We start from the raw sequence: 27,018 nt of genomic DNA on the forward strand, positions 1-27,018 counted from the left end.
CTCCAACTTACAACTTACTAAATGGCGATATGATTGTTCAATCTAAGTGAGATTTTGTTTTCTTCAAAATTTTAGTGCTGCTAAGAACATGTATACGGAAGGATTTTTGTTCGATGACACCAACTACGTTACTTTCTAGTAGAGGATGATTTTTTTATAATAATGATGATGATAATTGATGTTGCAAGAGTCAATTGCGACTCCTATGTAATTTATATACTATTACAAAACACTTTTTCGGTATATAAAAATTTTAAAATTAGAGATTGTGTTTACTTATAATTTTTACAAATGATATTCGAGTGTTTGAATATATGTACTTTTTTTTAAAAAAAAATATGAAATATAATTTAAGTAGAGATGTTTTTTATAAAAACAAAAAAAATTAGGATAAAAATTTAAAAAGAATAATACAGTGAAAGTAAAATAAAACAAAAAGTAAAAACAAGGTTTTGGATATTTTTTTCAATTCTAAATACAATTTCAAGTTGTCTTTAGAATTTTCAATCAAATCTTGATTTTCTAATATAATAAATAACTAAAATTTTCATGGTCTGATTTACTTACATCATAGGTATTTTATTTTTGTAATACAAAAAGGTAAATTTAATCCTTTTTTCTTGTATGTATAAAAGGTAAAAATAAATGGGTAGGGATTTAGGTTAATTCCAATTTTTTTTTCTTATATAAATAAATCTTAGTGTTGTACTAAATTGAAGCAAAATGGATGAAGAATTGCTGGAATTGCAGAGACAATTTGAATTTGCACAACAAGTAAAATCTACTGTTCGATTATCAGACCGAAATGTTGTCGAATTGGTCCAGAAACTTCATCAGCTCCAAATCATTGACTTTGATCTCCTTCATACTATCTCCGGCAAAGAATACATCACTCCGGTACCATTCGGTCTATCTGACTTTTTTTAATCATTTTTTTAAAAAAAGATTGGATTTTTGTAGTTGTAAGTTGAAAATCATTCAAGATTATTATGAGGGTGGCGATATTTTGTTATGTTTGTAAATGGGTATTTTGAATTTTGTTTATTGGTGTTGTTTAACTGTAGTTATGTGGGTGTATTATAGAACTTGGAGCAGTTGAGAATTGAAATGGTGGCATAGAGGGGTTATTTTTATCTAACTTTGTGAAAAAAAGATTTGATTTTTATGGTGCTGATGTTTAGTTCTTATATATGTGGGTCTTGTGATCTTTCTTCATTGGGTGCTGTTTAATTGTAGTTATATATGGGTGTATTTTAGGAGCAATTGAGGAATGAAATTGTGGCAGAGATCAACAGTCTAGGACGTGTTTCGCTGATTGATTTAGCTGATTCTACGGGGGTAGACTTGTACCATGTTGAGAAACAAGCTCAGTATGTAGTATCCCATGACTCATCCCTCATGTTAATTAATGGGGAAATTATCTCGAATACATATTGGGATACGGCAGCTGAAGAAATCAATGAAAGACTTCAAGAATGTAGCCAAATTGCCATTGCTGAAATAGCAGGACAACTACAAGTTGGATCAGAGCTAGTAGTATCCATTCTTGAACCTCGTCTTGGGACTTTGGTAAATATCTGTCTTTTCGGTGTAGAAATTTAGGGTTGACGTTATGTGATCGAAGTTTTGATATGATTGTATGGAATGTTTAGGTAAAAGGTAGGCTTGAAGGTGGGCAGTTGTATACACCCGCCTATGTTGCTCGTGTAAGTGCAATGGTCCGTGGTGCAGCTAGGGGTATTTTTGTTCCAATGAACACAACAGCGTTATGGAACTCCTTGCTGACTTTACTGCAAGAGATGGACGGAGCTGTTGGTGTTGCTGTTGACACTTCATTTTTCCAGTCCTTGTTTAATGGCTTAGTAAAAGAACGCGAGATTCTCGGATCACTTCGTGCAGGAGTTCATTGGACACCTTCCGTATGTGACCTAATTTATTATGTATTGAATCTCATTCTAGTCTTTGCACTCTTTGTTTGTGTGCAATAACTTTGTTAGTCTACCTTTGCTTCATTTCTTCAGGTCTTTGCCATTGCACAAAAGGACTGTGTAGATTCCTTCTTTTCGCAGGTGGGTATCTGTACTGCTCTGCTACTAATGTTGGATCTAAAGTTCTAGTTTCTTGCTTCCTTGAATTTTTTTTCCGGATGTGGTCCAGTAGTACTTGTTGCTGCACCTTGTTTCTTTGAAGCATTTAAATTACTTCCTTTATCAATTTCTTAACAGAAGTAATTTTTAGTGGCTACTTTTTTTTCCGGCTGTATTCATTTATTTTTGTAGTTAGATGAAATCTCCTCGACAAGTTTAAACACCTGAGTGTTTCTATGGCTTTACAGAAAAAAACAATCACCTAGATTCTCTTACCTTTACTGAGACTATATATATTTAGTGTTGAGAGGCATATACATTTCATTAGAAACGTTATATTGAGAAAAAGTGAGCATTTGATGCCAAGTGATTAGAACAAAATTGTTGCGTCCCTCGCAGAAAGAAAATTTGGTATTATATATAACCTGATAAAGCTTTAGTAGACAAATCGTTCCCAAATAGAAGACAATTCTTTAATCCCCAAAGAAAATGTTCTCTATTTCCTTCCCGGACTTCTTAATGCTTTCTCTATTTCTTTCCCGAACTTGTTAATGCTTTCTTCTAGACAATATAAGATGTTTCTTCTTAATACAAACTTAATAGAGTTTCACAAAATAACACCCAGAAAATCTTGTAAGAAAAGTGCCATGTATTACTTATGATGGCCTACTTTTTAGGATAGAGAAGTGAAAGGCGGAGGTCCAGATATTGGTCCTCAACTCTGAAGGAATGCAAATGACTGTTTTACTAAATAAATTCAAGTTTTTCTAGATATTTTTTGTTGATCTTAAGGGATTATATATTACTTTGTTTTTGGTAATGCAGAATTCATTTGTTACTTATCAAGCTCTGCAAAAACTCGGGATTCCGCAACCTTCCCAATTCCTGCAGGTATTTTGTTTTGTCTTTTCCTAGTTGCATATGTTCCTTGGATTTTTTTCTAATTAAGTTCTGGTCATGAATGCCACTTTAGTCCAGATATCCAGATGGTATATCTCTGGACTCAACATTTGCTCACCCTTCTATAATTGAGATACTGGATGCCGCTGTTGAGGATGCCATAGAACGTAATAGCTGGTAAGGGTCCCTATGTGAGAGGAGTTATGTTCATTACTTCATTTAGAAATGTGTGATGAACTTAATCTGCAAAAGTTGTGTCTGTTATTTGTGCAGTTCTAATTCATCTGAACATATAAGTTGGATTTACACTTTTGAATGTTCTTATGTTAAAAACCATAAAATTTCCTCTTACATCTTAGAACGTAGTACCATTCAACAGCTAAGTTGGAACTTGGAAAGGAACAAGTGGTACTGTTTCATGCCCTTCTCATCTTTTCATCTGTTCATTGAACACAAATACTGTCATTGAATTGGTAGTTGTGTGTATGGAGTAAAAGATGACATCTGTTGACACTTTTACGAACAATATTTTCCCAAATATGAAAGCATAGAGATACACAGCCTGTTTGTACAACACATTTAGTGGGTTGAACTTCATCTATGGTTTCTTATGTATGATCTATTTGAATGAGTTTGTGCTCCTTTCAACTTAACTCAATAAATGGTCTTGGCGGCTTGGCCACGTAAAACCTCACTACAATCCCTGCATTGCAGGATAATGCATAATTTGACATCTTGGGGATCTTAAATTGTTGCAGGATTGATTCGCTTTCAGTTTTACCCGCTTCCTTTGGTAGCCAAGATGCATTTAAGATTCTGTCACTATGTCCATCAGTTCAAGCAGCACAAAAGGTGATGCTTCCTTGTTCCTCTTGTACATGTATCTTAGGTTTTATCCTTTTTGTATTTGTGTGCCAGTGATTCTCACGTAGGTGTACTTTTTTGCAACCTTTTTTTCGGGATAATGCAAACCTTTGTAGCATTTGGATTCTGCCATGAAGCAGCACCATTCCAAATATGTAGTGCATGAGAACTGTGCGCTGACAATTTATAGAGAAAGAATTATTTTCTGACGTGATCTCACAATCTTGGTTTTGCTTTTTCAGTCAAATAGAGCACTTATCTTGGGAGATACATATATTTTTAGCAATGGGTTTGTCAAGGTATTGTAATAATTTGCACTATTGATTTTTTTTTAATTTAAAAATCTAATTTCAATTCAAATGTTATATTGCTAAGCTTTTGTGGAAGTTCTGATACCTTAATCTTGTCTTTTTTTTTGGGTATAAAATTTCTTTATAGGATCTGTTTGATCGGATGGAAAAAGAGATGGAAACTTTAAGCATTCCAGGGCTTGTTGGTTCTGGGCCTGTAGATGAGTTTCGTGTTGCTAAAGATGCTAAAGTTGGATATGATAATAGCACCATTGAAGTAAATGAAACAAGCAGTGATGCCGGTATCAGCAAACAGGCCTTGGAGAAAGGATCTAAGAAGAAGAAAGGAAAATCAGGTGGGAATACTAAGATGGCACAAGCTGAAACAGGGACAGATAACCAGGAATCTACCCCTAGTAAATCTAAGAAAAGCCAGAGGAAAGGTAAAGTATCATCTGGCTCACAAACGTCAGAATCAAAGTCAGGTGCTAGAAATGATGAGGACAGTGTTGGCGCTATTTCCGAAGAATGGGTAATTCAGAAGATCACGTCTCTTAATCCTGACTTTGAAGAACAAGGTACTTTGTGATTACTCTTTTCTCAGAGTATTGTAGCTGTCTAGCGGTCTGTCCCTAACTGCCCTTACTCTCTATTTTTCATTTGTTCTACCACAGGTCTGGATGACCCGGAGATGATTCTTTTGCCTTTAGCAAAACATCTGAGACCTTTGCTCGTCAATTCATGGAAGGAACGAAAAAAGGCTGCTTTCACTGAAAATACCCAAAAAATAAAAAAACTACTTGATAATTTGCAAAAGAAACTTGATGAGGTAAGTTATGGTTAGTCATGTCTACTCCCACTATAATGAGCATTAGATAGATAGTTCGTCTGCTTTGATTCCTTCTGTTAAACTCTCCAAACCCCAGAAGAGCTGTGATTCTGTGCAAAATAGGTTCTCTCACTGCAAATTGCCGACACCGTCAAATAATTGCTTTTTTTATTTCAGAGAATGATGTACTAGGATATCTTGATTCTCGGTGGCGGAGACACCCACTAGAAAGGGGTCTCATCTGACACACTTCACAAAAAAAAAATCCTTATATATGTGGGATGTGGATTCGTTTTTCTAAAAGTCAAAATTATATATACAATAGGCCGACACTGCTTAAAATAGTACAAAGTAAATGTCAATTTGAGAGAGAAAGTAAAGCCTTAACACCAACATAACCCTAGAGCCCAACCCACTTACAAGCCAGCCAACAGTGCTTGCCTAAAATCCTGCATTCTCCATTGTTCATTCTGCCAATGATGCCATACGCGTGCTTCTGTTCTCTTTGTTGGTTTATACATACATACATAAAAAAATTATTTCCTTTTATTTTGGAGCAGTTATGTGGTCTATTTTGATTTGTGATTTGATTCCTGGTTTTCTGTTGCAGTCATTTTTAAACATGCAGCTTTATGAAAAAGCCCTCGATTTGTTTGAAGATGACCCATCAACTTCGGTAAGTTTTTCATCTCCATTACTTAGTAGTTTCTCCAGTTGTACATAAGTACAGAATTTTATTATAGTTTCTCTTTGACGCATAGGCTCTTCTACACAAGCATCTATTGCGAACTACAGGAACCTCAATTGTTGATACATTGTTGCTTAACCTGGTAAGATATGCGAACTACTTCTTTTCTTGGTTTTCTAGTAATGGTCTTTGCGAACTCAAAAGCCCCTTCCTACCCCCTTCTCCTTTTATTGTTCACTCAGGATATGCTTAATAAACTGAAAAATGGAGTTCCGGTTGAGCCTCAAACTCCCGAATCCATTTCACTTAGCCCTGGAGATAGAAGCGCTCTGGTAAATAATATTTCACTTGTTCTTCTGTTGTAAATACATTGACGCCCTTCAAATAATTTGTACTGTTAATATTTATGTTTATGACTTTATGCTATCTAGGCTAAGAGTCTGCCAGGTAGTATGTCAGCCAAGGCCATTGCAACAGTTGAAGCTTTAGAAGGGAAGGTCAGTTACTATTTTCTCTCTGGTGCCAATGTAACAGCTGCCAATTGTGTGAAAGCCCCCAACCAGAATTCCTATGCAAACCTTTCTTCCAAACCACATTTCCATTTAAAGCATCAATGCGAAAACGTTTGCTCTTTACTGCAGCATGGATATTCCAAGTTTCTCTGCGAAGGAAAGAAATAATATCACAATTCATGGGACTTGTTGCTTTTACTTCTGAAGTCAATGTTATGCTTACTTCTGTTTCTTACAAATGTTTGCTCGTCTCAAAATCACACTACTTTTCCTTTGTACTACAATAATGCTCTCATTTGCTAGGAATACTCATCAGCTGTGTTGCATTTTCTTACATTGCTGAGTCTTTAGTAACTTTAAGATCTTTCAATTGGCAGCGGGCGGAATCATTTATGTCGGCACTGAGAGAAGTTGCCGAAGAAAGGTATTGTGTATTCTTCTACCTCCCACAATCCGCTTAGTTTGCCCCTATAATGAACAATAAGAATGATATTTAATCTGGAATATTTGCAGTGGATTAGCTTTGAAGAAGCTTGACAAGAAATTGGAAAGAACCCTTTTGCATTCGTATCGCAAGGTACCAATAAGTTTTACATGATGTGAACCTTGAGTGTTGATGAGTTTTCCCACTGAATATGGTTGTGAATAAGATTTTTCACTTGAACACAATTATGCAAAGGCTAGAGTTTCGTCTTTTTCTTTACTGCTCACTTGAGGACTCTTTTGTTATGCTTTAAATAATTGGTTGATCATATAGAATTATTGTTTTCTTTTTGGTTACAGGATTTGACATCTCAAGTTTCTGCTGAAACGGATCCAGTTTCCCTCTTACCGCAAGTTATATCTCTCCTTTATGTACAGGTCTGCCCTAACCCCCTCCTTCTCTGATCCACTTCTCTCTCTCTCTGTAGCATATCGTCCTTATAGATTATCCTTATCACTCTTTTGATCTTTACTCTTTATGATACATAGGTTCATGGAAAAGCTCTTCAGGCTCCTGGTAGGGCCATTTCAGCTGCTGTCTCTTGGTTAAAGGTGCAATCCTTAATTTTTTTGCACTACATAAATTTTGTCATCATTAATGAAAACATACGGTGGATTATGGAAAGGTGACAGTTATATACTCTAATTGCAAATCATCTGTAATTGCTTGTGGTAACCATCCCTCGATGTTATGATGTATAAGAAATTTAGATGTCCATCACTCCTTCTAAACAAAACTATGTCGCATATGGCACTTGTTTCTCACCAACTTTAAAAAGGACAACAACACGCCCAATGTAATCCCACAACTGGGGACTGGGGAGGACTTTACCCCTACCTTGGGAGGTAGAGAGATTGTTTTCAATAGAACCTCGGCTCAAAACTAACTTAAAAAGAAGCTTGGTATTTACGGAGACTTATTGCTCTAATGAATTTAGACTGCATTAGTAAAAACCAATGTTACCATCACCACTACTTTTCAGGATAAACTGGATGACTCGGCATTCAAGACTTTGGTTGACTACCAGAGTGGAACAGTGAGCGTCTTGGCTCTAGTGGCTGCTGCAACTGGGGACGTGAGTTATTCCCTGTCCTTTTTAGATATGATGTTTTGTTTGTTGTATAAATAAACAAAAGAAAGCTGAAGAATGTTAGTTCCCTTATACAAGTCCAAGAAAGTTACTCATTTGTTTCATTTTGTGTTGTCTATAGGAGGAAGATTGTACATCTGACAGAATTTTGAGCAAAAGGGAAGTGTTAGAGGAATTGATGCCTGCATTGAAGGGACTAGTGCTAGGTACCACACAGTCACAAGCATAGATTCAACTTCAGATAATAGTTACTACATATGACGATGGAAGAAACATTCACATTACTCTGGTGGCCATAAATCATACAGCTAGCAAGTGATTTTCTTATGAATATTTAGCCCTTCTCAAAGACTTTTAGATGTAGTATGTATCTGTTTTATATAAAGTTTGCTCAATCAGTTAACATAGATTTTTACCAACAGTACTCTTTTATTTTTATCTATCGAGAAAAAATAATCTATTTAGTCTAATGCAGCCGATTGTGGTATTATATTGGTATGATATCGTGCATAAAGCACAAAAATTGTGCACGTTCACAGAGCATTAGATTGAGATAAACCCATCTTGTACTAGATTATTATATACAATATTGCCATTCATTCATATATGAGCACTGAAAAACAGGCCAATATTTATTATGATTTGTAGAAGTTCTTATTTAAAATAACAAATTAGACGCTTTTGAAATTCAATGCTTGAAACATTGATATATAATCTAGGCAAACAATACGAGGAATGAAGTGAGGCATAGAGGGTGTTGGTGTAGGGGCAATGGGTGAGTCGGAAAGCAGGGAGTGAAATATTACTTGAAGAAATAGGTAAAGTCATTGAAAAATACTTTTAACCATGGCTGCTCATGGGTTAACTAATAACCAAAGCATAACAAATCTACAAGCTCTTAAGCATCACAAATTATTTTCTTGGATGCTTATACTCCATATTTTTTTCTTGGAGAAGCCAAAAAAGATAGACCATCACAGACTAGTCAGAAGCCAGAACAACGACAATATACTCGCATCTAATTTTCCTTTTTATTTTGATTGTGGTTCTAATTTTCTTGTTCTCTTGGTACCACAATGTTGGTGGTTGAAGAACAAGCCAGCTTCCACAATGTCTTTTCAGCAACTACTATTCTATCAACAGTGCCTTAAAGATGGCATTTCCACCAATGAATTCTCAGAAATACATTTCTTTCCGACTTGCGACGTCTAAAAGATACAAGGAACTAAATGACTAAGACAACTCTAATTTTAACAATTGCTGCCAACAGCCCAATTGAGCGGAAACTACAGGTGATCTACCTGGCTCCTAGATTAAGGAATATATTGAAAATGTACAGTTATGAACTGGCGCTCCATATTAATGTTGAGGTAAAACAGGTCTTTTTTCCAACATTTCGTAGTGGAGGACAAAATTATCCTGCATCGAAGTTGCAGACGATTCAAAACACTGGAAACTTGATAAAAACTGACGTGGCACACATGAGAAACACAACTAATACACGAATTCAAAAGTATACTATGATATCCATACCTTACGGATTGTCTCCCATGTGTTTGGATCAAAACAAATGTAAGACCCTCTCTCATATGCATTCGTCTTGACAAGAGGCTCCATGTTGGCAACCCTCATAAACCACAACCGATGTTCTCTGTGGTAAAACCAGCCGCGGTTATACCTGCACACAGAAAATGCAGACTGCTATTAACTAGACTCCAGCTAAGCACTTAGCACATTGCAAATCCTGAAGGTCAACTACGCAGTAAGGGGAGTATCCTATTATGCAATAGCTGACAAATTAGCTCTCAGGAATACAGTAGAAAAAATATGCACCTAAGAACAACCAATGCTGTTAAGAAACAGAAAACATACAGTTCATTTGCAGCATACAGTTGCGCTTCATCTTTTGGCATGCTGTAAAACACAATGGATCCTGTTATTATTGCATTCAAATTTCACAATCAAGGAACATTACCAGTTTACCAAAAGACTTGCCTGTAAAATATGTAAAACAAAGTATCCAGCTGAAACTTTGAGAAGTATGCTTGCTGCATCCAGAATTAAAGAATATTTCAATAAATAAAAAAGTCAGATCCAAATAAACAAAAATGCAAAGGCAGCTCACATTTAAAGGTGGGGGTTGCTTCGCATAATAACATTGGGGTGCAGTAAATTCTGGATCCCCTTTGGCAGGCTCATCAGACCATGGGGAACCAAAAGTCTTGTACAAATTCTCAGCAGAGTTCAAATTCAAACCAAGTGTTGTTAGATCAATTCCAAGCGCAAGAGAAGTCAAATCTGGATCGTTCATCTGTATTACACTTAGCAAACCAAGTATACCAAATGGGTCAGGAGCAACTTGGGATTGCATGGACTTTAAGCTGTATGGCTGACTTAAAGAGGACATCTGCTGCAACCTGAATTGGGATGGACCCTGATGCTGTTGGTACTGCTGAGCCTGAATGAGCTGATCATATGATCCAATACCAGAAACATTACTTGACGAATTAAGAGGCCGTAATCCTATACCAGGAGGTCCACCACTCTGAACCCAAAGAAAGATTAAAAGAAAGTTAGCAAACTTGAACGAATGCACCTCTTAACACACACAAGGAATCTAGACTTGTTCTATCTTTGACAAAACCAAAACTCCAGTTTCAAATGCAGTTCTTTTTCTTTCTTTCCCCTGGTAGTCAAGAGGATAAATTCTGCTTTATTGCTATACACAGCAACTGTTTTGAAGAAGAACTATTTTTTTGAAGAACTGCTGATTAGCAAACTTAGTACATCAATCAAACTTCCGACTATCAAAACAGCCAACTCAAGTAGGGAAGCACTTAGGAAGAAGAAGATTTAACAATGGACCAACCACACACACAAAAAGAAAGATAGATGGAAGGCAGAAAATGTGTTGCAAACATCTTCTTTATAACAATCTTTAGTTGGAAACTATGTTGCACAGAATTTACGGGTTTGACCTTACTTCGAACAAAGTAAATGCTTCCAATCAGATAGGGTTGATAAGGCGGAAAAGATCCAGCGTAAAAAAGAAGGGGATTACCACGGGAAATTCCAAACACAATAGGATCACTTCTAGCAAGACTGAACTCTACAGACTTGATGGAGAATAAAAGAACAACTGAACTTACTCCGAACAAACTTACAGGAGTAGCTAAAACATACTCCATACAAATTGTTGCACTGAAGTAACACATTTTAGTCTGTTATTCAGCAAGAGGGGGTTATTTCCCGTTATACGCGATGTGGCATAAAAGACTGATAAGGAAGTAGGCATCAACAAGTTGGGACTACATCAACTTTTACTTAGAGCAGACAAGATAAATAGTTCTACCTGCCGTCCCCTCACCCCAAAACAAGGATTGGAACAAAACACAATAACAGATCATTAAAAAGAAAAAGAAAATTTAGAGTAATGCACCTGTTGATGATAACTGGACTGCGATGATTGGAAGACATCTGGACCATGTAAATTCAGCAGATCCTGGTTGTTTATATTTGAAAAAGGGACACCGCTACTACTAACAGATGGAGCATGTTGCAGCTGCGGCTGTGGACGATGTGATGAATATGTTCCACCCAAATTAAAACCTGTGGATCTTCCCATCTGCACCATTAGATCGAGGGAAGAATCAGCAGGCTGAAGCCCTTACTATAAGCTTATGGCTCTATAAAATAGCCGGTGAAGTTACAGAAATTTATGCTTACTGAAAAGTGTTGCTGTTGCATCATAGAAAGAGCACTATCATGAAGCTGCTCTTTCTGGTGAGGATCCATTGCATAATCAGCATTCCCACCTTAGCAAACATGAAAGCAATAGTATCATTAGACTCCTGGCATGGAAGAGAAACCAGCAAACCCCCTCCCCCCTCCACACCCAGCCATTCTCCACTACCCCCTTTTCTTCCGTGGTTCCCCCACCCACCCAACAAAAAAACTCGTTCATACAATAAAGCAAAGAAGACATTTACAAATTATTTTTTCCTCACAAGTACATATTTCAGAAAATTCAGGCAGAAATAACTAATAACACATCCATAAATGCGGAAACCCCTGTCCCTTGCCTTTCCTTCTCAAAGGAAAAAAGAGCTATATGGCAAAGCCAGGATACTCATAATAGAGGAAATTTGAGCTTGTTAGTTGACAGCAGCTACTGTCATCAGAATTTGTGAACTAGCAATTCACCTTATATTCAAGTGAAGAAAAAGATGAGTTGGAGAGGCTGATTGTTTATATCCTTGCCAAGGAGATGTATCGATTTCATGTTTTTTGGTACATCCAAAGGGAAGTAAAAAAAAACTCCCTTCTCCATTCTATCCTATTAAAAACATTAAAAGTCTGACATGGAAGGTTACAAGAATCTCTGATTTCACGTCACCTCCTCAATTACGGAAGGAACAAGGTTTCCATAGTGTCCTCTTTTTACTCCCTACTCCTGCCCTTACTTTTGTGATCCCAGCTAAAAAGTGCAACAACAAACATGTGTAGCATATTACCACTTGATCATCTCACTCAAGACAAATTGTAAGAGCTTTGTGCATTGAGAAAAAGCACCTTTAAACCCTGGTAAAGCAGGAAAATCTTCATTTTGAATGCTGAATTCCTGGTTTTGCTGAACAATAGGACTGGGCCCTTGTTTCCGCAAAGAACCTGAGAATCCTGTATTATCAGTATTCCTTCTAAACTGTATGATAAAAGCACTAGCAAAGAGTGTTTAGAAGAAGGAACTTTAATTACCCATTTGTCCTTGAGGTCCTCCAGCCGAACTAGGTCGACTGCTTAACTGAGGGAAATCATTGATATCAAAAGGAGATCCATCATTTGAATTTACATCATTCAACAATCCCAAAGAATTAAGGCTTCCCATTGCTTGGACATGGTTTTGAGATAGTGGACCACCAGCAGAATAGGAATTTGCTAACATAGAAAGTACCTGCGGAGAGGCTGATTCCAGATACTACCATTAGCACTAGAGGATTCACCAACCTACAAACAGTGGGTGTTACATATACCTTAACCTACCTATCTAAACATGACATCTCTATATGAAATCAATGACAAAAGCTGCAAATGACATCCCTATGTGAATGCAATGACAAAAGCTGCAAGAATTTCTAACCGGCCTATTTAGGTACTCAAGTTGAACAAAAACCAAAACATAGTTTTTCAATCCAAACGAACTTATTGACAAACAACAAAACCGTCAAACAATTTTTCGACCTCTTTCTGTTGCACTACCCCTACTATTTTCTTCTTCTTTCAAGCCATAATTCAGAAATTTCGAACAGAAGGTCGTATTATTTGTATTGCAGCTTTTCCTTACTTTAACTTCTTTTTTTTACTGGCATAATTCCTTAATTGATGTAGAAGTTCAGTTTTGATCCAATATGTTATGTTTTTTGGACAGAATATAAGATTAGCACCAGTCCCACACTCACCTCATGTGTGTGAGACTAGGTAGTAAATTACATATATATATATATATATATATATCACTTCTAGTCCACAATCTTCAGTAGGTTATTATATATTTTCAAATGTCAAGGAGGTTTCATAACTCAAAGACTTGTCATGTGGAAAAATTCTCAAGAAAATATAGGCTGAAGTTATCAAAAAAACACCTTGTAGAGTTTGGTCAAAGAAAATAAGAAAATATATTAATAAAACCGAAACAGCACACAAAACTTGAACAAATTTTTGAAAATCTTATAATATCTCCATTTTCCTTCCAGTAAAGATGACCTCATATAATGTGGGGAAAAATATGTCTGAAAATGAATGATAAGGAAAACTGGGAAAATCCATAATTCCAGTAACTTCATCCACCAAGGTTTGCGGTTAGCAAAATTAGCACATACCACATTCATTTTTACTACATTGAAAATTAATCATAACCTCAAAGCATGAAATAGGGCAGCTGAAAAAAACAAAAGAATGAAACTAGCTGAGGCTCTGCCAAATGTGAGGAAAATCTCGTCAATAAGTTTTTGATGAAGAAAATCTCTTCAATAATTCTGGATGGTAAAAAAGAGAACAACCAGCAAGAAGCCAGAGGAGTTAACTGATGCCAGCGGGAAACCATCAGTAATTCAAGCTAAAAAAAATTGAATAAATAAAAATTACTAGTGGACAAACAGGGAAAACAAGGAAGCTAGCAAACTGGAAGAGGGGAATCAGTATCAATTCAAAGCTAATTTACCTTGCTGAAGAACACCACTCATTATCCTATTAGGTCCTTGAACATTTAAATTTCCAGAACCGGCATTGGCGTTCATATTTAACCGTGAAGCAAGATTAGTCACAGACAATCCTGCACCAGAGCTAATGCTTCTGCCAATGTTGCCCCCACCAACAATATTTCCCACTGAGTTGGTCATCCTTGGGCCTGCATTTCCTAAAATTTGGGATACCCCAAGACCTGGCACAGAACTTCGATTACCAATTCCTGCAGAAGTTGGGAGAAGCCCAGGAATAGAACCTCCTACACCACTAGCATTATTGCTATATCCCGCATTACCAACAACACTCATACCACCTCTACTTGTCATTCCAGAATGAATGTGAGAATTGCCTTGAGATATCTGCAATAAAAATACTAACAGACACATAAGATATCCAATACAAGGAAATAACGCCAAGGCATATAACAGAGAAGAAAACAAAGAACATTTCCAGAATAAAATTTAATAAATCCATTTCCAAAGAGCAAACTAAATCATTTCCAGAATCAAAATCCCACACCACCCCCCTCTAAAAGTTATCCCATCAAGGTTTCCCATCTCAAAATAAACTTCACCAAGTGCAGGAGAGAACCTAGAAGAGAAAATGACAATGATTTTGAATCTTTTCCCTCCTTTCCTTTCCCACTTAGGTAATATCAAATACAAAAAGATGGAATAATGATGAGAGAAACATTACACAAACCTGAGAAAGGGCAGCCGGAAGATTGTTTGATGAAAAACGACCACCAGAAAGGTTATTTCCAGATTGCTGGACACCACTGGAAGGGACGGTATTTATTGCTGTGCTTCTTGAACCAAGTGCCCCGTGCATGTTAGGAATGTTGAAACTCCCATGAATGTTATGCAGCCCCTGAATACTTCCTGTGACGAAGAAGTTTATTGATAGATCGGCATAAGTATGAGAAAGTAATAAGAATCCAGCAAATAACTCACCAGAGTGATGATAAAGAGGGGAAGCTGCACCAGATTGAGGAGGGAAAGAAGAAGGAAATGAGTGACCAGTGTTGTCAGAAGGATTTGAAGCTGATCCCTTTAGAGAAGACTATAACCAAATAGGAAATACGTTATGAGAGAACTGATAAAAAATTATTCAGCTTAGAACAGCCCTTTTTCATGCATGAAGAAATCATCTAAAAACTATGTCATCCAAGACATCTAATACACCAGAGAGAAAGGTAATCAATCAAATAATAGCAGAAGTGGTCCATAAAGCTGCTCAACTTCCCTTATTCAACCATAAACTCAAATATTCAACCCCTAACTGTCCTTCAGCATAATCAAGCAATCATGACATTAGATCTTAAAATTGCTCATCCAGCAAAAGGAGCTGGTTTCTGTGGAGTGATAAATGCATGCATGTGATGAAAAGCCAGCCATCTACAAATGGCTAATAATATACATTCACCAAAGTCGCAATAGGAAGTCCATAACTGAAATACATAGTACTGAGATGCCAAAGATGCACCAAACTTACGTTATCTTCAACAGTACAAAGTAATTAAGATAACATCCAATTTAGGATGTCCATTCATTTTCCCAGTGAATCAGCCTGATCTAGAAATTAGTCTTTCATAACTATTGAAAGAAAATTTGACTTCCACATTCAGAAGCCCTATATTGATATCCATGCCTCAACACTGCTGACAGTTTCAGATAGCAGCGATAAAGGTGTAGATAATGCGAAAGACTTATAAATGACATCTGTCACATGCTGCCACAAACATTGGACAAGCATGCTTGATTTCAATTAAATTGGGACAATAGCAGGATGCTTTACAGTTCATCTACTAGACAGGTCAACGCCGTAACCACATGGAAGATCAGTCAAAGTAACAGCCATGAATACGAGAGTAATTGTTAAATCCAGGAGAGGTGGAAATTAGATTCTATCAGCATTGACCAACTTCTTGTACAATATTAGCACCTAGTCCTTCTTCCAAGAATAGGAAAGTGAACAGAAAAGGGGCCAACTAAATACAAGAACAGAACTGAAATGTACAACAACAACATACCCAGTGTAGTCCCACAAAGTGGGGTCCAAGGGAGAACAGAAATAGCAGTATACATATAGATTTTATCAAGAAAGATAAATACATTGGGTAATCCTGACATTGCAGAAATGTCAAGATGTCATGCAGAATTTTTTTCCTGGTTGTACAGCAGCTTCCCTTATCCTTTTCTTCGGAAAGGTTATGGGAGAAATTATTGGAAGCCTTTCCAATGAGTAAATACCTATTATCTGAAAAGGAATGTGATTGGAACAGCCAGTCAAAAAGTATTATTCATCTCTAGAATCGAATTGAGCGAAAAAAGAAAGACGAAAGCATCAGAAAGTAATCAAAGCAAAACTTAAGCCTGGACACATGCCAAGAGAGAGCCACGAAGCATAAAAACACAAACTTCTGAACATGCATAGCATATGACGCAGTGAAAGCCAGTTTTCATAATCAAGTTCACCACTTTAAAACACCAGATAAAATTTGAAAAGGTAAATAAGCAAATAACCATTAAAAGTTTCAGGCTTATGTTACTACCATGCAACTTGGAGATCCCAATTTCAAATTCTATTTACAACACTAAATGTAAGAATGTGCGCTCCCACCTCAGTCAACAGGTTTACTCTACAATTGTGCAAGTATGGCAACAAGCTACTCAGTGAAACAATGGAAAAGCACACAAAATGGCACAGTCACCAAAAAAGTAAGCAACAATTAAACGAAAAAAAGGTATTTCAAAATTTCCCAGCATGCAACTGGTCACTCCATACGCAAATTAACAACTTACATGTGTAAGTCATAAGAACTAAACTATGAAAAACGTGTACTCCCACCAAATTACTTCCAGATTGTTCCAGGAAATATAATAACAACAACTAAAATCCTTTTTGCTTAACTTGAAATTCACAGCTTCCAATAAGTAATATTAATTTTTTTTCCTTTTATTTCTTTTCATAACCGACTTCTAATATTCGAATTTGGATGAGACTATTCCAAAAATTCCAATCGAATAAACACAATGTAAATACATCCACAACAATCCAGCTATATAAAATACAAAATATCACAATTCTAAACTCAAACAAACAGATAAAAGTAAAGCTTATTCACATAGCATACTTCAATCGACCAAAAAACAAAAACTAACAATTCGATAGCGCTAACTAATCTACACTTGCCGCCGCATAAAGCTAAAACAAAAACTAACAATTCGATAAGTAAATTGAAAAGAAAACTAGGACAAAAGCGAAAAGCCCTAGATGATAAGTAACAGTAAGTACGAACCCTAACGTTTTTGCTGGATATACAAAATCTACAGTTACATATATGAATAGTTAAGTATGTATAGATCGATGCGCAGATAGAGAGAGAAGGAGAATAGATTACCGGAGAAGAAGAGGTGCGAGCTACTGATCTTCGTCAGGTGATTTTGATGAAAGAGAGAGAGAAAAGGGGGAAATAGAAAAGAAAAGGGCCAAATATATAAACATTTTCGAAACCCAAAACCCAAAAGCCCAACAATAGCAATACCATTTTCATCTTAAAAATATTTATTCCATGCTATTTTATATAAAGTTTTATTACTACTCCTATTAATATTATAAGGAGAGTGAAATTATTTTGATTTACTATAATTTTTTAAAGGGAAAAGGGTCAAAAATGCCCTTAAACTATGTGAAAGGAACAAAAATGCCCTTCGTTTATAGGTTGGCTCAAAAATGCCCGTAGCGTTAATACTTTGGTTCAAAAATGCCCTTAAACTATGTGAAAGGAACAAAAATGCCATCCCTTTATAGTTTGGCTCAAAAATGCCCTTACCGTCAATACTTTGGTCCAGAAATGCCCCTATAGTTACAAAATGGGTCAAAAATGCCCTTTTCCGAATAAATATATATTTTTTCTTTTTAAACACATCTTCGTCCTAATTAAAATATTATTGAAGAACACTATTCTTGTTTTCTTTCTTCTAAAATCACTTTAACAAATAAAAAGGTAGGAAATATTTTTTTTCTTCTTAATCTCATTTTATCAATTAAAATAGAATAACGTCATGTACCCTTTGGACATATAATATATGTCATATATAAGATTATAGTATATCCATCATTAATTTATATTTATATAACGATAAAAAATAAGAAATATTTTCATTTTTTATTTTTTTCTAAATTGAAGTAGGATAAACATTTGCTAATTTAAAAAAAAAAACATTATTAGAAAAGAATGTGTTAAAAAAAATATTTATTTGAAAAATGAGCATTTTTTACTCATTAAATAACAATAAGGGCAATTTTGGACCAAAATATTAACGGTAAGGGCATTTTTTGACCAAACTACAAACGGATGGCATTTTTGTTCCTTTCATATAGTTTAAGGGCATTTTTGAACCAAAGTATTAACGCTAAGGGCATTTTTGAGCCAAACTATAAACGGAGGGCATTTTTGTTCCTTTCACATAGTTTAAGGGCATTTTTTACCCTTTTCCCTTTTTAAAAACATTTTGAGATAAGGCATAAGTTAAATTATGAGCGAAATTCCAGCGATACATCTTAACTTAATTCAGCTCTATTATCTATTGTGTAACTTTTGTGTTGACATGGTATCACTTTTAAAAATATATATTATTTTTTTATATAAAATACACGTAAGTTTCTTAAAATAATTAAAAACGAAGAGATAAAAAAAATAATATAAGTGAAAAATATAAATATTATTCAAAGTGAGGAGGGAAAATATATATTACAAAAGAAAGAAATTAAAACAATTAAATATATATATATATATATATATATATATATATATATAAGTTTTAATGCCAATAATTATGTGTATTAACTAATTATAAATAAATCAATTAAAAAATGGCATGTGTCTAATTTTTTTGTTGTTCACTTGCCTCCTTCAGGAAAGTATGCACACAATCTCTATATCATGATTCATGTCAACATTTATAGAGTGTTTATTATATTTTAAAATAGTTAAAAGGGATAATAAAACCCTAAGTAATTTAGATATACTCCTGCCAAGTCTCAAATATTTTTCTGATAACTCTTATAAATAATTATAAATCAATAAAGGGACCCAAAAAAGAGGTCTTTGAAGGCCAATGGACTATTGTTCGTTACACAAAAAGATAAACATAAAGGAGAATTTAAAGGTAATACTATAATAAAAATAAAATAAGATAAATGCATAAAATCCTTATTTTGTTTTATAGACACTATTCATTTTCATTTTTCACCATGCCAACCAATTTTTTTAAATTATATTATAAATATATTAAAAGAATAACAGTTTAAGAAATTGACCCATCAAATATGCCTTTCTTAATAGAAAGCCAATTAGTTCATTCAAATTCAAATCGTATTATACAAGCATCAAACCAAATAAATGGGATAGGAATAGTTGCTCCCCTTAAATGAAAATTTCAAATTGATATTCAAATAAGATGATATAATTTTAATTGTTAGCGCCAACTACCTTAATAATTATCATCAATGTAGATAGAGTACTATTAAGTGAACCTAGAGCTAATAATACACGAGAGAGAACCCATCATATTAAATGAAATGATGATCGAGCAAGTTCTTGAATTCATTCAAATAAAAAAGAAATTATTTCAACATAATAATAAATTATTTAAAGGTCATATCGAAAAATTATTTTACTGATAATTTGAATATAAAGATCGAAAATACTAATAATAAAATAAATTTTGTTACAAACTTACAACAAATTTATGTTGGAAGAATCCTGATGAATGGTATGGTAAACAAAGCCACTATGATCCAAAAACAACAAGAACATTAATTAATTACAAAATCTTAAACATTACATTACATGCATTATTTTCTTGCTAGCCAACTCAATAATAAATTTGATATTTCTAATTAACCTTGCATTATTTTTCCTTTTGAGATTAAGAAACATGTTAAGCTAAACATTTGTTGAGTTCTCATGATCATGGGCAGTAACCTCTGGATTCTTTTCAAAATTTTCAGACATTTGGACTCTATTTACAAAAGGGGTGCTGCCTCCACTAGCTTGCCCTGAAAATTGCAACTTTATATTAGTGCATATTTAATTGGATTTAAATAGTGTTTAAAAATAAATAGTAAACAATTTAGAGTAAAAAATTACGAAAATAACCTTTTAGAGTTTTTCGAATTCCAAAAAATTATAACAATTATATATCCAAACCGTTTCTTAACCTCACCTGGATTGACAAGAGATGTAGTAGCCCTTTTGTTTTTGTAGTGTAAAATAGCAAAAATACCCACAATAGCCCACACAAGCAAGAAGGCTGGAATTGTAGTACCCAGTATTATTGGCATATTATTTTTCTTCTTCTTATTATTTTTCTTGGTTGATCATTTCCTGGTGATGATGAATCATTATTTTGGCAAGATTCATCAGATGAACTGCACAAACCTAAATTGCCTGAAGTACTGGGGAAAAAAAAACACAAAATTAGCTGATGAAAATATGATCTGTTTAATATTAGTTCAGTAGATTTTGGATTGATATGTAGCTTAAATTGACTCATAACAAATTTTGTCAAAGTATTTTAAAAAATGATATGTTATATATGGAAATAATAAAGATTAAAAATAATTTTATTAGGTATGTAAAATAATTTTTAACTTTTCAATCGCTAAACAGTTCAAGAAATATAACAGAAGATATGTTTAATGTTGCTTTTTCTTACTCTATGGTTAGGCCATTTTTGTTTGACAATGAAGCAGGGACTGGTCCAGTGAACTTGTTATTTGCTAAATTCCTGAAAAGAAATTAAACCAAAATTATTTATCATAACAAGCTAATTAAATCGATCAGAACTTGCTACAATTTNAATAATAAAGATTAAAAATAATTTTATTAGGTATGTAAAATAATTTTTAACTTTTCAATGGCTAAACAGTTCAAGAAATATAACAGAAGATATGTTTAATGTTGCTTTTGCTTACTCTATGGTTAGGCCATTTTTGTTTGACAATGAAGCAGGGACTGGTCCAGTGAACTTGTTATTTGCTAAATTCCTGAAAAGAAATTAAACCAAAATTATTTATCATAACAAGCTAAATAAATCGATCAGAACTTGTTAGTTACAATTTTTTTGAGAAAACATCTTTATTTTCTAAAATATACCGATTTTTTCTTCAAAATACTTTTAGCTTCTGAAAAGATTGACCAAACAAGCTAATTAAATCGATCAGAATATAATGTTTTTATACTAACAGTTCTTTAAGATTGGGTAATGTGCCAAAAAAATCAGGAATCGGTCCATCCAAATTGTTGTTGCTCAAATCACTGCAATCCAAGAAGCACAAAAAAAAAAAAAAAAGAGTTAGAAATTAATTAAAATAAAAATATCCCTATTTGGGAATAAATGTATTTAAATTAAATTCGAAAAAAAAAAGAACAAGAAATATTACATTGTCTCGAGAGCATCCATGGAACTAAAATCTGGAAGTGATCCTGATAGATTGAATTTACTCAAGTACCTGTAAATTAATTTTATTTCAACAAAAAAAAATACAATTACATAAAACGGAGCGCACTCTGAAGCAACAATAAAATTATCTTTGTGTGACATATATGTCACGTGTTTGAACCGTAAAAATAATTACTAGTGCTTACATTAGGATAAACTGTTTACATTACACCCCTTGAATGCGGTCTTTTTCCAGACCCTGCTCAGACTATTTTGTACACTAGACGGCTCTAAAAGCGTAGATTAAAATGAATTAAAGTTTACTTACAGTGCTGTAATGCGAGGTGGATCACTGCTGCTACAATTGATCCAATCATATGTAAAAGGTGATGGAAGACAAGGATCACCAATCCAACCTTGTAATACTTCAAATTCCTTTTGCAATGATATTAAAGTCTCCACTATATATTTAAAAAATGAAAACATAGTACTTTAATAAGTATAATATCCCATATATAATTCAATAATATTAGAAATATCAATAAATAAAGTATTTAACTTATATATACTGATAATATAAATAAATGCATATTGTTTTTAAGTTATCAATAGTTATTACGGTCTATGGACAATTATATATGGTAATCTTTTAGGTAAGTGTATATATTCTTTTATACTATTAAATGTATAAAAGTCAAACTCATAAATCGAGATTAATTTCTATACGTTGAAAGTGTGTTAAAGAATTTACACAATCAAATAACTATAAGTAACATAAGATAAGTTATCTGCTACAACAGATTAAATATAAGAAGGTGTACATACCATCTTGGGTGTTTGTTCCATCAGTCAATGCATTACCAATAGTGAATATTTCCAAGGCATTGATAAGAGGAGGAAGTGTTGAATTTGTGGTTCTCACAACAGAAAAAATAGTGGATGGTGAAACAGTGAGATTGCTAACATACATTTGAATAAAATCCTCATAGGGTGGCAAAATTGGGTCAGAGATAGACTCATTGTCTTGAAAAATTCTAAATGATCTTGTTTGGTTGACATCAAGTTGAGTTACTTCAGAGAAGTACATGTTCATGTAGATAACATTGTCAATAGGAAGAAAATTCATGTTCCATGATATGATATTTAATGAATTGTTTGTGGAAATTGCATTTTGTAACACTTGTTGTGGGGGTTGATCTCCATGGCTAGTGTCAATAGTTGTGGCATCACTAGTGAGTGTTTCTATTAAATTTCCAGAACCAGGAGTCCATATTCTGTCATAGGGATCATCTGTGTTCCTGTCCATTTTGATCAAAAGAAATTTGTTACGACAACAACAACATATTCAGTGTAATCCACAAGTAAGATCTGGAGAGGATAGAGCATAGACAGATTTTACCTTTATGGGGTCTCAAAAGAAATTTGTTTAATGAAGTAAAAACAACAACCACAATGTTACGTTGTATAGCTTCGAAAGTTAAGTAGCAACTAAGTCCATATATATATCGAATATCTGAATCTTCACTATTCATGCCCCTTTATTTATGTCCGTTTTAATCCAATATTTTACTTTTCTTAAAAAAAGTGAATATTTTCAGTACTAGAAATTCAAAATATATTAAGTTATTGTATCTAATCCGGAAAACAGAATGATGATATGATCATAAAACAAAGAACCAAAAATATAGATATATTTTGTCTCTATTAGCATTTGGTGTGGATCTACATGATCAGAAGGGAGTCCGACTGATGAATGAAAAGAATCTCACATCGGCCTCCCTTTTGAGCTAGCTTTTGAAGTTGAGTTAGGACGATCTAGTGTCCAGTTGGGTTAAGTTAGGTTCAAGATCTATTTAACAAGGTATCAAAATCAGGACCCCCGAGATAGATCCACACCGTAATGAATACAATCCTACATCAGTGATGCAAGGGGGACTTTCTTCTATGGACTTGAACGATCTTTCCTCCTTGAGTTAGACAAATAAAGCAAGTCGAAATTTCTGACTTCACCACTGACTAACGCTAAATAGAAGTACTCTAACTAACAGAAAGAGAAGCAACAAGATAACATTGATGTATAGCTATGTAGAATATTTTACCTGATAGTTTTGTTGGAACCAAAAGCAACTCTTCTTCTCAAGAACAAAGCATGATTATCATCAACATGACTATACATAGTAGAATCCAAGCCACGAACTTCAAGTGCTGAAATAAAAGGGAATTGATTTTCCTCTGTCTGAGCAAGACACACAGTAAGGTAATCGCCTTTAACGACATAAATTGTCTCATAATATACAAGTTGATCACTCATAGTTGTAACAGTGGCCCAATGATTTCCATCAAATTGAAGTGCAAATGATGGTGGATTTGATTTCCCATCGTAATTTCCATAGTAAAAACTAGCTCGAATTAGAACTTTTCCACCCTTTTCGATTTCATCGATTAGGAAACAATTCTTGGTTCTGGTTGTGAACACTCTTAGAGTGTCCATTACGTGTGATATTGAGTTGTTGGATTGTACAACATAAGATTCTCCATTGGCTACGTAATCAGCATCTCCTAACCAATCTATTGAAGTTTCATGATCAGTGTATGCTTCTGATGATCCACAATCTAGGCTCACAAACACTACAAATAAAAAGTAACAAAATAAATAAATAAATCAAGATCAAATAAACAAAGATAATATAGGAACAAGAGTATTCCTCTATCGTTAACCAGAGATGTCAAGTTTAAATTATGAGAATTGAAAACCTTTCAATTCAGTATAGCTACATTTACCCCCCTTAGTAGACCTAGCTAGTGTGAATTTGGATTAGCTAGGTTTTCCACTGATTTACGGTAGAAATAACTTTGTTTCTAGTAATGGGCCTATATATATGATCAAACACGAATTTGGATTAGTATACAAGTAGATTTTTGACATGAATTCAAATTAATCGAGACAAAAAGGTTTCTAACACGAAATGATTAAATATAGAAAATGAAGAAAGCTTACCACCAGCAGAAACAGAGAAAACAGAAAGAAGTAAAACAAGTAGGAAAAAATGACTACTAGCCATGCTGCTGAGCTATAGAATAATGAACTCAAGAATAGAATTGAAAGACAATGAGGCTTAAGGATTACTTTATAAAGGAAATATTGTGTTATTAGATAGAGTAATTATTAGGTAGGAGCTGGATTATTCTTGAGCAGCAGCTTAGTGGCAAAAGTTGACCCTCTATTTTTGGGTCCTTTTTAAAGTTTATGAATTCTGAATTTTAGTAAATTCATAATCCTCATATAGCTATTAAATTCGTAATTAAATATTTATACATATTTAATGAATTTTCTAATACAAATATAAAATTTTGAGTTCATTCAAACCCGTAACTATAAAAAATTATTTCGATCCTAATTTCAAGTTTTTTACTCCTAAGTAGTAATAACTACTACAAGGATAAGAGTTTTAGAGCTTCCACATATATATGAATTCTCATTAGATTAATTTTTTTGAATGTGTGTTTCAAATTTGAGAAGCTGGTTTACCCATTTTTCAAGCGATTGTTTTTTTAAAAAAATTAAAACAAATTCAATTTCAAATATTCTTTTCAACTTAACTCCAATTTTCTTCTCTTTTAAATATCATTTTTATGTTCAAACGCCTATTAAATCTTGTAATTCAAGTTCTCCAAATTAGTTTAAAACATAAATATTTGGCTTTTTTTTAATAATTCATACTTAATGCATGAATTATTTGGCTAAAGCGAATATTTAATTACATCCAACATATAATATTAAATCACGAGAAGTACTATGAAGCTAGGTAAGTCAACTTAATGCACGTTAAATTAGGGAAGTCAACTAATATGGCAGATAATATACAAAGACTTGAAGAGTTTGAACTCGTCAAACTATGCTGCATGCAGAATAATGCAGAAAAATTGATTATATATGATTAAAAGTATAATTTTTTTAAAAATATATTATTTTATACACTTTAACATCTTTTGTACTTTGTTAAAATTAAGAATTAATAGTGAAAAGTGTTGAACAAAGTAAATTACAAATTCTTTTTTATTTCTTTTTAAATTTTAGTTTCAAGTATTACTACAAGCATATTAAAATGGGGTATACCAAGTCATCAACTTCTTGTGTCAAATTCTATAGTTCGAACTCTTATCTTTATTTAATATTTGTCAACTTATTACTTATATAATTATGTTAACAATTCGTATAATAATTGTCTCACTGAAAGGATGTTTTTCAATGTTGAGTTGATAAAATCTTACCTAAAAGTAATAACTGAAAAAATAATATTAAAATACTAATAATTTTCATCTAAATAGTGTAAGAAAAATAAATTTTGAATAAATACGTATATGAAGTTTGTTTATATTTTAGGCCCCGAATTGAAATTTCGCTTTAGGCCCCCAATAACGTTGAGCCGCCCCTGAACTCAACCAATAAGTGAAGGTATCAATTATCAATTTACAATTTACGTATGAGTTTACGTGAACTCAATATATAATTTTTATTCAATTTATATATAATTTCTTGTTCATTTTTAGTTGTCTAATATTGACGATTTCACACACTTGATATACTGAACATGTAAAAGTGGATGAAAGAAGTATGAACTTAAAATTGTTATAATTTCATAATTTTCAAAGCTTTGAATCCGCGTCCAATCTTAATTTTCTACGTACAAGCCAATTGGGCAGAAATTTATAAAACGACGATGACTTTTGTGATGTACGCAAGTCATTCTATAATTATTATTGGGATGTTGCGTACAACGTGTAAAAGATATTGAGGACAAAATTGCTTGACACTTCCATCTTCATAGCTATGACACAACTTGTTAGAAATATACAATATCTTACAACAAGAGTATGTGCTAGGATAATATTCGTAAGATTTCAAAATAAAATATATCCTTATACTCATATACTTATAGGTTTTGGACTAAATATTTAAATTGTCTTCACATGGTATTAGACTCAAAATTGCTTGACACTTCATCTTCATAGCTATGACACAACTTGTTAGAAATATACAATTATCTTACAACAAGTGTATGTACTATGATAATATTCGTAAGATTTTAAAATAAAATATATCCTTATACTCATATACTTATAGGTTTTGGACTAAATATTTAACAAGGGGAGAATTGATAATGTCTTCTGGCTTTGTTGCATCCTGGGATCAGCTAACTTCATGTATTACGTCGTGTGTGCTTCGTTGTACAAGTATAAAAATGTCGATAACAAATTAAATATCGTACCTAGTAAATGATACTCATTGTTTATATCTCAAAGAAGCAAGTATATTCATCATGGTATAAGTATTGAGGTTTCTTTAGTTCCAAGTGTTGATAAGCACTTTGAAGAAAGAATAGTGATGTTTCTTTCTTTCTGTATTTAGTAAGTTTTTCATCTGACATTCTATGTGAGAATGTGACAAGTTTAAGACTATACGATTTAAAAGATTATACGCATTTTTAATTTAAGACTGCAAGATTCGAAAGTCTTATTTGATACGAAGTTAACAAATTGATTAGGGCATAATTGATTGTTATATATTTTAATGCATGATTA

The 27,018-nt window shown here is 33.6% G+C and overlaps 2 protein-coding genes, 1 non-coding gene and 1 pseudogene across 6 annotated transcripts; 2 read left to right on the forward strand and 2 right to left on the reverse strand.

Moving 5' to 3' along the window:
- Nucleotides 1-665: 665 nt before the first annotated feature.
- Nucleotides 666-8,273, forward strand: LOC125844174 (E3 UFM1-protein ligase 1 homolog). The gene is made up of 20 exons (XM_049523439.1): nt 666-897; nt 1,258-1,569; nt 1,653-1,919; nt 2,022-2,069; nt 2,913-2,978; nt 3,061-3,164; nt 3,746-3,839; nt 4,094-4,150; nt 4,290-4,719; nt 4,816-4,970; nt 5,581-5,646; nt 5,732-5,800; nt 5,901-5,990; nt 6,090-6,155; nt 6,548-6,594; nt 6,684-6,747; nt 6,954-7,031; nt 7,143-7,205; nt 7,637-7,729; nt 7,866-8,273. Exons 1-20 carry the CDS (start codon nt 724-726, stop codon nt 7,971-7,973), a joined length of 2,451 nt encoding a protein of 816 aa, XP_049379396.1. The 5' UTR covers nt 666-723; the 3' UTR covers nt 7,974-8,273.
- Nucleotides 8,274-8,565: 292 nt separating this feature from the next.
- Nucleotides 8,566-17,506, reverse strand: LOC125843986 (probable NOT transcription complex subunit VIP2). Of its 4 annotated transcripts, XM_049523194.1 has the most exons (15): nt 17,388-17,506; nt 16,099-16,243; nt 14,938-15,046; nt 14,687-14,865; nt 13,962-14,343; nt 12,500-12,706; nt 12,317-12,412; nt 11,471-11,559; nt 11,184-11,369; nt 10,162-10,289; nt 9,870-10,065; nt 9,740-9,792; nt 9,578-9,658; nt 9,278-9,422; nt 8,566-9,163 (listed from the first exon to the last, which is right to left on the reverse strand). In XM_049523194.1, the coding sequence occupies exons 2-15, from the start codon at nt 16,114-16,116 to the stop codon at nt 9,104-9,106; spliced, it is 1,929 nt and encodes a 642-aa protein (XP_049379151.1). In that variant the 5' UTR covers nt 16,117-16,243; nt 17,388-17,506; the 3' UTR covers nt 8,566-9,103. The 4 variants fall into 4 exon arrangements, with proteins under 4 accessions (XP_049379151.1, XP_049379150.1, XP_049379149.1 ...); XM_049523193.1 differs by having other exon boundaries at nt 9,617-9,658; nt 9,870-10,289; XM_049523192.1 differs by having other exon boundaries at nt 9,870-10,289.
- Nucleotides 14,938-15,018, forward strand: LOC125846183 (small nucleolar RNA snoR35). Its single transcript, XR_007444338.1, has one exon. It is a non-coding gene; the product is annotated as a small nucleolar RNA snoR35 (small nucleolar RNA).
- A 2,278-nt stretch (nt 17,507-19,784) lies between the features above and the next one.
- LOC125846125 (probable LRR receptor-like serine/threonine-protein kinase At1g05700) lies at nt 19,785-24,533 on the reverse strand (annotated as a pseudogene).
- Between the last annotated feature and the right edge of the window lie 2,485 nt (nt 24,534-27,018).

Source organism: Solanum stenotomum, chromosome 11, assembly GCF_019186545.1.
Source record: "Solanum stenotomum isolate F172 chromosome 11, ASM1918654v1, whole genome shotgun sequence".
NCBI lineage: Eukaryota > Viridiplantae > Streptophyta > Magnoliopsida > Solanales > Solanaceae > Solanum > Solanum stenotomum.

What these genes read in the sequence shown, in the direction of transcription:
- LOC125844174 (XM_049523439.1), top strand. Translation starts at nt 724, where the DNA reads ATGGATGAAGAATTGCTGGAATTGCAGAGACAATTTGAATTTGCACAA. An exon ending in AGAGAAGTTGCCGAAGAAAG is followed by an intron (nt 6,595 to 6,683) that starts GTATTGTGTATT and finishes GAATATTTGCAG; the next exon opens with TGGATTAGCTTTGAAGAAGC. An exon ending in TTTTGCATTCGTATCGCAAG is followed by an intron (nt 6,748 to 6,953) that starts GTACCAATAAGT and finishes TTTTGGTTACAG; the next exon opens with GATTTGACATCTCAAGTTTC.
- LOC125843986 (XM_049523192.1), bottom strand. An exon ending in TTCCGGCTGCCCTTTCTCAG is followed by an intron (nt 14,344 to 14,686) that starts GTTTGTGTAATG and finishes TTTTTATTGCAG; the next exon opens with ATATCTCAAGGCAATTCTCA. An exon ending in AGCAACCCCCACCTTTAAAT is followed by an intron (nt 9,793 to 9,869) that starts GTGAGCTGCCTT and finishes TTCTGGATGCAG; the next exon opens with CAAGCATACTTCTCAAAGTT.